Source organism: Pteronotus mesoamericanus, unplaced genomic scaffold (genome assembly GCF_021234165.1).
Source record: "Pteronotus mesoamericanus isolate MK-2021 breed Mesoamerican mustached bat unplaced genomic scaffold, CSHL_Meso_final contig_657, whole genome shotgun sequence".
NCBI lineage: Eukaryota > Metazoa > Chordata > Mammalia > Chiroptera > Mormoopidae > Pteronotus > Pteronotus mesoamericanus.
The window spans coordinates 16,068,608-16,078,825 of record NW_026555229.1 but is presented as its reverse complement, the minus strand read 5'-3'; the positions used below and the strand labels follow the sequence as shown (position 1 = coordinate 16,078,825).

Genomic DNA, 10,218 nt, shown 5'->3' with positions numbered 1-10,218 from the left:
TTGAAACAGACCCCCAGATCCTTTGTGCTACAAGAACCGGTTGCCTAATTCATTCTGGCGGAGACGTGATCATAAACCACGAGCTAATTGTGTTGGTGGGCTCATACTCCAGCACTTCCAGAGATTTGGATTTAGGTAAAGAGTGCATTTCCATGGCATTGACTGAAAAACACCAGGGTAGGCGGCACTGCAAGGCCACGCTGCATTACAGAGCCTCGCCTCGCGGCAGCCAGCGCTTCTGACCTGCCTGCTCCCATGTCTTCGGTTGCCTTGGCTGCTTCTCTACTTGATCACTGCTGGGAAAAGCCCAATCCCACCACTTCATTCCTACTGAGCATCCATAGGAGTCAGAGGATCTTACTGTCTTAAAGGCTGCTAAGAGGCTTCTGAAGAAATGAGTCAGTGTTTTCCATCTTGTTTTCATTCTCTGTCCCAAAGCTCATCCGGATTGGCATCTGTGTTTGCTGCCTCCAGAGAGAGAGAAAGGCTAATTACTGGACAAAGCTGGGGATTAAGCTTCCCTTTTGCCTTATGAAGAAGCAGTCCCTCTGGAACAGGGTTCAGGGCTTATTAGGAGAGTGTTGGAGGGGAAAGGTGTTTCCTTAGTGCGGCCGTTCCCCATCCTTTCTGGATAAAGAGGACTGAAATGTACAGGGCTTTTAATCCAGCACCTTTGGCAATTGCCAAGAAAGCCTTGGAAGTCCCATGAAGATGGGGTGTCTCTTGCTATATATCCAAGCAATAAGACATGACAGGCACTTTATTTCATCAGGGCTACACACCTTGAATGCATTTTGTGGCATAAGGCCAAAGTACAAATGACTTTAACGCTCACAAAATGCAATAGTCTTTCACAAATGCATTAAAATCCTTGCACTGGCTTCTGAGTACTAAGAAATGAGAATTACTTGAAAACTAGGGAAGAAGAGAGGTTTCCTAAGATAGGTTCCTTGGGGTCAGGCACCTTGACAGCCAATAAGGAGCTGCCATTTGCAAGTAATGTTCCAAAGACACGTCTTAATATAGTCATCTCGGACAGGGACTCTGCAATCTGAGAGCAGCCGGCCCTTCCTGTGTAGCCAAAAGGCAAATGTTTTGAGTGCAGCATGGGGACGTGAGGTCTGTGTCAGTGTACAGACCCTCATGTTTGCATCGCAGGGTTGGATGGTCTACCATTTTCTTATTTTCCTAAAAGATTGCACCAGGTCTTTTATGTTTATAAAAGAATTTTTAACACTCTTGAGTCAAATTGGGTTTTAAAAAATTTGCCTTTGAGGACAAAGGCTCCAGGGTAGTTGTAATCTGGCCCTTCTAAATCCTTTCTCTCCTAGAGAGAGGCGCGTTTCTAGATGACTAGAGAACCTTAGGTGGGAATGTTACTCTGCCTCTGGCTTTATGCCTTAAAATATGACCTAACGCAAGCTATCATTTCCCAGAAATGAAATATGTCATGTGTTACTATTAAAGTGAACCAGAAAAAGAGCATTCTATTACAATAATGGGTTTGTTTAAAAAAAGTACATGTCAAACCCCCAGAGGAATAATACATATTTGATAGTACTGTTGGAACAGCAATACCAGTAATTGCATGAGGTACTTATATTTAGTATTGTTCATACAGCAAAGAGATTTTATGTAAACCTTTCAGCAGAATTATTCTGTCAGGGGAAAGTGAGAAACATCATTGCTCATTATTCAGGCAATCAGTATACATTTATCGGGGTGACTGTTCTATCAGTCGTCAGTCTAAATGCTAAGGATGCAGAAAAAGAAAACAGAATAGAACATTTCCTGCCTTCAAGGAACTCACATTCCAGTTGAAGGGACAGATGTGGCAAGTAGCGGCAATGCAGTGTGACACAGCTGTAGTGAAGATGCTAGCAGGGCCATGAGAGTCCAATACAGAGAGAGCTATTCCTTCCAACAAGGAGTTTTTGCTGTCCTTAGTGGCTCATTAGAGCTCAGCCGGATCTTCAAATATCAGGATGAAGCGCATATTAGGCAGATGGAACGGCATGATCAAAGAAGGAGGAGCAGCGGAAAAAAAAGTTCGGCACTCTTAGGTAATAGTGGGCGGTTTTGTGTAGCTACAGAGGTAAGTTTGTCACACTGTGGAGCATCAAATACTTTGATGAACTAGTTTGAGTTAAAGAAACCTGAGTGATTTTTGAGCCATATAATTTTACAAAATGAATGTATTTTACATTCTAGTCTGTAGGGCCAAGGCAATGAGAGTAGGAAACAAAATATTGCACGGTGTAAAACTGCCGCCCTCGCCATGACTCATCCGTTAACTTATGAAAATGCGCTTACATCAAGAAGTATAAGAAAACCACTCCCTTCACATGTTCGCGGATGGGTTGAACCTAACTTTGAAGCATTAAAACCAATTTCCTACCAAGAAAACATGTCACAGAAGATGGCATGGGTTTTTATAATTATTAATAATATTTGATATTTCAGCGTCACCTTTTATCCTGAGATCAATCCTGTGCACATGGGAACAGATAAGCTCCAAGGAAACAGAGATCATATTAATACAGCAAGTCACACCACACTTTTATCTGCCATATTCCAAGGCCTTTCAGCTATATGTTTCTTCCACCATTAAAAGATAGCAGACATAGTTGGAAAGCAGTGATTTTTTTTTTTTTATTAGCTCCTACTATAAGGAGTCTTAAGATAGAGTATGGGCCATTTTTTTTTTTTTTTGTATGCAGCTCTCGGAAGATAGAAATCTCCTGCGATGATGGAAATATTCTATAGCAGTGCTGTGCAATATGGAAGCCACTAGCCACATGTGGCGGCTGAGCACTTGAAACGTAATGAGTGCTACTGAGGAGCTGCATTTCTCTTTTCTTTAATTTGAATTAATTTTCATTGAAATAGCCCTGTGGCTGGTGACTATTGTATTGGACAACACTGTTAGAGTGGCTGATGGTTTATTTTTAAAAATTTCAAAAAAAATAAAACTCCGTTTTCATCATCAGTAAGAACTTAATGAGGACTAGTTTGTGTGAATGGTAAATATTTTAAGAGAAGTCTCAAATTTTATATTTGGAAAACTTTTATTCCACCCTTCCCCCCACCGTGTTTAATTTTGATTTAAAAGATGCCTGTGGAATATTGTGGTAGCATAGAGTCATTTCTAAACAAAGAACACTTACAAAAGATGTCGATGATGTCCTTAAATGCAATCTTGTTTCATTAAATCATGTGTTCAGTGATGACAGACACTAGTCTATCCATTAAAAATTGGAATTCCAATTGCTAATTTTCCTAAGGGAGGCACTCACCTTCACGTATAAAATAGAACGATGAAAGAAGGATTTATGTTTTGGTTGTCCATGAAGAAATAGTTTTCAGATAAACTCTTACCTTGGCACTTCTTTCACTAAAACCACCTCCCTAGGATTTCTCTGGTTTGTATGTGAAAATTTGGGAATAAACTTATTTAAGGTGAAGAAATTGATTGAAAGATTTAATTACATTTCTGCTTAGTCCACCCTGTAATTTACACTGTTAGCACTGATAGAGAAAGAGAACTTAAGTAGCCCTTGGTTTGAACCATCTGTCGAGAAAATGTGGCATATGTTTGCTTTGTTTACTCAACAACCAAGTGTAAACTGATACACTGAAAGAAAAATCCGTGCGCGGTGCGGGTGTGTGTGTGTGTGTGTGTGTGTGTGTGTGTGTGTGTGTGGAGGGGGTTGCTTGATGAGGGAATCAATGGCCTCCGAGGAACACGTGCACAAGAGCGCAGCTCCTCGGGTGTCCCCGGGGTTTGGGGCGCGCACCGAGGCGCAGACACATTCCAAACAATGCACTGCACGCCTCGGAGCCGCTTCTGCAGCTGAGGGGCGCGCCTGGCTGATACGTAGTTGAATGGAGAACTATGAACCCCTCCTCTTTCCTCCTCCTTTCCTCCCCGCCCTCACACCCCGGCCTCAAACTTCAACCAAAGCCCATGCCCTTTTCAATTAACCCTCCTCGATCAAAATGAGCGGTTCTTCTTCTTCTCCCCCCCCGCCCCCCTTTCCTCTGCAGCCCATTGTCTGGTGTGATGGGTTTGCAGATTTGACAGCTGCGCTCACCCAGACTTGATTCAAACTCGCTTTCCCAGAGATATGAACTTGGACATCAGCAAGGATCCCAAATACAAGCCCTGAGCGGCATGCCTGCCATTCACCACTGCATGCTGCTCTCCAGACTCTTGTCTAGACCCAGTGTAGACCTCGTAGTCCTGGCGCCCATGGGCGTGCCCGGAGGGGAGCTAGTGTTCAGGGCGGGCTAGGGGGGTGGTCAGCCGCTCGGCTGAGAACGAGAGGTCCTAGGGATTGAGGTGAAGGATTATGTATATGTTGAGCTTTTAAATTTGTTATTTTAAAATTTACTCTCGAAACAGCCAAAATGGAAGTCCGCTTATCTATAATACCCAAAGCCAGGTCTGGCGCGGTTTAAATGCACTGGGTTCCGCTTTTGTCTCCACGTTCAAGCTCTAGGACGGAGGTAGAGACTGTGTGTGCATGTGTGAGTATGTGTGTGCGTTGGCGTGGAGGAGTGAGTGGGCGCAACCAGCAATCTCAGCTCGGAGGGTCTGGGTCTGAGTGTGTCTTTAACGCGCCAAGTCTTGAGTCACAGCCGCGAGTGACGTGGAGAAAAAACTTTGTATCCGGAAGAAAGGTCTGGGTTGATTGCGGTAGGGCTTAAGAGTCCTGGTGCCTGGTGCCCTTTTGTGTCGAGAGAGAAAGAGAGCTAGCGAGCGCTCGCGGCCGGCTGCGTAGCTCTGCGTGTCCTGTGAGCGCGTGCTGGGTCTGCCCCGGGCCCGTCTCGCCGCACGCGAGCGTGTTCATCTGCGGCATTCCTGACCGGCGAGTATCCGAGGGGGCTGGCAACGTGCTGCGGTTCGGAGAGGGCAGCCGCAGGCCCAGGGGCTCCTGGTCTCCGAACCATCTATCTTCCGCTCAGCTCCCAGGAACCACTCACATCCCTAACCAGCCTCTGAGCCCTAGGGGGCTCTGCTCGGAAACCGTCCTGGCCCAACTAGATCCGCCAAGCTCTCCAAGATTACCGCATCTTTCTTCCTCGCGCAGACAAATGAGCCAGGAAAGGGAAGGAGGGGGCGGGGACACCCCCTAAAATAAATAAATAAACAAACTGGTTCCTCGTTGCAGCTGGACACGGTCGGTTGAGTCCAGGTTGGTGGCATTTGGAGAGAGTTTTCTCATCCTGTAGATTTGGGAACCTATTGCTGCTTCCCCACACACCTCTTCCCCTCTTGCGAGCGCCCCTTAACTTCGGGGACCGGGGACTCGCTCGAGGCTGCACCTGCCCTGGCGCTCGGGGGCTGCAGGGCGGTGCGCTTGCCCAGGCTGGTGGCACTGAAGCGCCCGAGTCCGGGGCGCTGGGCTTGTGTGTGAGCAGCGAGGACGTTGGGGAGGGAGCCGACGACGCGCGGAGGGTAGGGGCGCATCAGCCGGGTTTCAGCTCGAGCTGGGACGTCTGTTCCCCCTCGCCCGGCTGCCTGTGAAAGAAAGCGAGCCGGGGAGGAGGGGATACGGTGATGGGGGGCAGCGATTGGTGGTTTGGGTGGGGAGGACTGGCCGCTGAGCCAGCGAGCTGGCGCAAGAAGGGGGCGGCGAACTTCCCGGGAGAAGGGGCTCTTTCCGCGCCAGGGCTGGCGAGAGAGCCGCCGCCGCCGCTGAGTGCTTCCACTCCAGGCAGCCGCCGGCTCCGCTCTCAGCGCTTGGAAAGTAACGTTATTTATTTATTTGCTTGCGTTCAGCCTCTTGGGTTGGACAAGATAGACACCCCCTTGGACTTTGGGCGCCCGCGTCTGACCTCTCCAGCCCCCTCTGTGGGTGCAGGCGGCTCCGCGGAATATAGGCACACGCACACCCCGTGCCCCCGCCCCGCGCCCAGACTCGGCTAGGGGTGGGCCCTCGCCCGGGCTCTGGAAAGTACTCCAAGGAGGGAGCGGAGGAGGGCAGAGGGGCAGGGGAGGCTCCAGCCCTCTGGGCTCTCATTTCAAAGCCCGCTCTCCCTTCCAGGTTGGGTCGGACCTGAACCCCTAAAAGCGGAACCGCCTCCCGCTCTTGCGCTAGCCGCCTGCCTGGAGCTGAGTCGCCCGCGGCTGTGGCGGCAGACGGACACCGGAGTTTCCTTTCGTACTGGATGGAGCTGAACTTTGGGCGGCCAGAGCAGCGCGGCCGTCCAGGGATCGCTGCATGCTGAGTTCCCTCGGCCAGACCCAGCAGCGGCTCGGGGTTTTTTTGGGGGGTGGGGACCAACTGCGCGCCGGCACCATGTTCCTAGCGACTCTCTACTTCGCGCTGCCTCTTCTGGGTAAGTCGAGGCTGCCGCTCGGTTTCTTATCCGCGGAGTCTTTTCGAGGAGTCCTCGCGGCGCGGTGCGGTGGGTGTGGGAGGGAGAAGTTTCGTTTTAGGGAAGGGGATCATGAATCCTTAGCACCTCAGGCTGGGGAAGCGGTGTCGATGCGCGCTTGACTGCAGCCTTCGTGCTTGGCTTTTATTTCCTGTGGTTTTTAATGACCTAACCTGTGGAAATAAAGGAGTGCGAGCCCTCCTCCATCCTGGGGACCTGGCACCCCGAGCGAGTCCCGGGGAGCTGGCGGAGGTGCGGCGGGCAGGTGGGGTGTGGGTGAGCATTGGGCCAGAAGACAAACTTGGAAGGGAAAACTTTTCCCCGAGTAGCCACCCCGATGCTCCCCACCGGGCGGGCCGCGGACCAGGGCTCGCCCCGCGTGCGCCCAGTGGCCGGCCCGCCGCCGCTCTCCTCTTCTGCAAGTCCCCGGGCTTCAGGGCCGGGCCGAGCGGGATGCTGGAGCCCGGGGCTCTGGCAGGTCTGGCCTGGGGCTGCGCGGTTGGCAGGCACGGTGCGCAGCGCTAGCTCGGTGGGAAACCCGGACAAGTCCGTACACCTCAGGGGCTTGGGGGTGGGGGAGACCGTGGCGGCAGGAGGTCCCAGGGCGGGAAATGGAATCGCGGATGTAATGTGTGTGTGTGGATGTGGGGGGCGCTCCCTGCACAGGTCGCCCCAGGAGCCTAGACAAGCACGCGCCCTTCCCGGGGGTAGGAGCAGCTGGCCCCTGCCCAGCCGCACTCACGCTCCCTCCCTTTCCCCCGCAGACGTGCTCCTGTCGGCGGAGGTGAGTGGCGGGGACCGCCTGGACTGCGTGAAAGCCAGCGACCAGTGCCTGAAGGAGCAGAGCTGCAGCACCAAGTACCGCACGCTGAGGCAGTGCGTGGCGGGCAAGGAGACCAACTTCAGCCTGACGTCCGGCCTGGAGGCCAAGGACGAGTGCCGCAGCGCCATGGAGGCCCTCAAACAGAAGTCACTCTACAACTGCCGCTGCAAGCGGGGTATGAAGAAGGAGAAGAACTGCCTGCGCATCTACTGGAGCATGTACCAGAGCCTGCAGGGTACGCGCCCACTGTCCTCGCTCCCTCTCCCGCTCCCTAGGCAGGCGGGGCCCTCGCCCCCGGGCTGGCTGACCTCATCCTCCACTCACTTCTCCCCAGCTGCAGAATGAGGACCTTTCATTGGCCCCCAGGGACAGCAGCAGCTGGTGTTTGCTGCCTCCCCAGCTGCATTGTTGGGCCTGGTTGTTGGAAAACCCACAAGGGGGTGAGGGGAACACCCCCGGACCCTGCTGACCTCTTTGAAACCTGGTCAGAGCATGGAGTGGGAACCCATTAAAGGCCACCCGAGGACTGGCACCTTCTCTGTAAGGAGAGCAGGCCCGGCAGAATAATAATACAAAGACTTGCACTGCGTCCTGCCTGGAGTTTCTCCCTTTATTCTGTCCTTCCATCCATTCTGACATGAGATAAAGAATTAAGCATTAAAGGCCCAGTAGAATCTATTCTATCTTTGTGCCCCTCAAACCTGATCAAAGGCTGCTGTGGGAAAAACCATTTGTCATGTTAGATTAACTGAGTCTTGAACCAGCTGGTGTGGTTCAGCCTTGGTTAACACAGAAGAGGCTCGGAGAAGAAAGGTCCACTTGTCACAATCACCCAGTCCCATGGCAGTTTTTTGGTCCTTGTGAGACAGATGCAGCTCTTGCTTGTAAATCTAACACAAGCACCCAGTGCACTCACTGTCCCCGGAGACTCACACCAAAAATTTGTAATGAATAGAATTGGCCTATCAGGAGCCACTTCCGCCAGAACCTCTCATGAAAACCTGTTTCAAAGACAGCCAGGGTGCCTGCTTCCTGACCACATACCATGTTTTGGGAAGAAAGGAATGGGGGCTTCGTTGGAGTCATCTTTCTCCAGTTGGCTCCTGAAGGCAAGCTGGGCATGTGATAGCAGTAGTTTCTTTCTCTCTGATTTCATTCCTTTGCAAAAGTAGGAGAGTTTTCTGGCAAGATCGAGCTGGGTTGTTCTCCAGTGTTTTCATGGCACTCTGGGGAGAGCAAGGACAACAAAGGCCGAGCAAAGGAAAACAACCTTCGCCAGATAGAGGCATTTTGAAGTCTTTGAAAGTTTCAGCATCTTTTTGCTACCCAATCATAACATAATTAGAATTCACTTTCGGTAACAAAAACTGCCTGAAATATGTCTGTGTTCCTTCTCTGAGCCCAATCTTTCTTCTGTTTGCAGGAAATGATCTGCTTGAAGATTCCCCATATGAACCAGTTAACAGCAGATTGTCTGATATATTCCGGGTGGTCCCCTTCATACCAGGTAAGCAGATTTATACTTCCACTCTGGGGCTCTTGCCTGCTTGAAATGCGTTGGCTTGCATTCTCTTTGGCTCTCAAATAGTGTATAAGACGTTGAATGGCGCAGAGTTTCTGGGAAATTAGAAATAGGATGATGATAATGAAGAGGCAGAATGCCTAGAGATGATTGTATGACTTGAAAGTAATTCTAAATGAAGTAATGTGGTGTGGTGGTTTGGAAGAGGTTGGAGGGAGGTGACTTGGTTGAATTTTTTTTTTCCACCTTAAAATATGATTGGCCAGCTCTTGCAAAGGGAGTGCCAGTTCTGTCTGTAGGTGGCAATCGTATTCCCTTCTTGCTACTTGCTTTGCACTGTGCCTCCCTGAAATGGAATCTGTTTGAATGATGCCACTTACTTTACGAGATGTCTGAAGATGATCTGAGATTGTGGAAGAATTTTGTATTTACTCATTTGTCTGCCTTTGATGGAAAAGATAAAGCTCTACCATTTGATAGCAGTTCTTTTGTTTCTAATTTTTCCTGGGCAAGTTTGGGCCTGTGTAAGAGAATATACTACTGCCCCCGTGGCTGTTTAAAAAGTACTCTTGCTTCCCATGGTTTGTTTTGTCTCTCCTTAAAATTCTACATTTGGTTGGGAAGTGAACTTCGTTTTAGAATTAAGGTTATCATAATATCTGCTTTCAGACAGCCACATAAATAACGAGCAACGCAGCAATCTCTCTTAATGATCTTCAGATTCCTGACTGATGTTGTCTTTATCTGTTTACAGTGACGGTATTTTCTCAAGTATATATGGCCATCACAAATGATGTGTTTCTCAGTGGTAGTTATACGTGGTGGTTAAAGTACAATTTCTTTGTATGAGATGATGGTTTGTTACTGGTGAGAGTGTTCCGGGATTCTAAATGTTATATGTTTTCCTGCAGAGAGCCATAGAACCAAGGGAGTGTGTAAATACTGAGCTTCTGTGTGGGCGTGTTATAGATACGTTTATTCATTGACCAGCATCCATTGAGCACCGACAACATCCTAGCCCCTGGGATTTTGGCAGTGAGCCAGACAGGTGTTGCCCCCGCCCTTGTGGATCTTAGAGGCAGCCAGCAACTGACATTTATCACGCCCTTCTTATACTATACCAGACACTGTGTTAAAAGCTTCACCTCATTAACTTACGTAATCAGCATGAAATGCTTCTGTGGTATTCTTATTTCCATTTTAGAGATGAGGCGGTTGAGGCAGTGTGAAGTTAGGAAACCAGTCCAGGAATCAAAAGCTCCTAAATAGTGGAACTAGAATTTAACAAATCCAGAGGTGTTTGATTCCAAGATTGTGTAACATCTGCCTCTGGCTACTCAGTATATGGGCCTCAGGACAGCAGCGCAGTGTCCCTGGGAGGGAGATAGTGGAATGGAACCTCAGGCTCTGTCCCAGACCTCCTGGATCTCATTTCAAGATCTCTGTGCTTCCTGTGCTCATGAAGCTGGAGAGGCACTCCTTTACATGA

At 49.8% G+C, this 10,218-nt stretch overlaps 1 protein-coding gene across 1 annotated transcript in view; it reads left to right on the top strand.

Annotated features, from left to right (window-relative positions):
• The first annotated feature begins 6,142 nt into the window (after window positions 1-6,142).
• GFRA1 (GDNF family receptor alpha 1) overlaps window positions 6,143-10,218 on the top strand; it is a 186,802-nt gene continuing 182,726 nt past the window's right edge. The window contains exons 1-3 of the mRNA XM_054581229.1: window positions 6,143-6,345; window positions 7,149-7,442; window positions 8,631-8,714. Coding sequence (XP_054437204.1) covers window positions 6,228-6,345; window positions 7,149-7,442; window positions 8,631-8,714 — 496 coding nt within the window. The 5' untranslated portion in view covers window positions 6,143-6,227. The remainder of the gene's footprint in view (window positions 6,346-7,148; window positions 7,443-8,630; window positions 8,715-10,218) is intronic.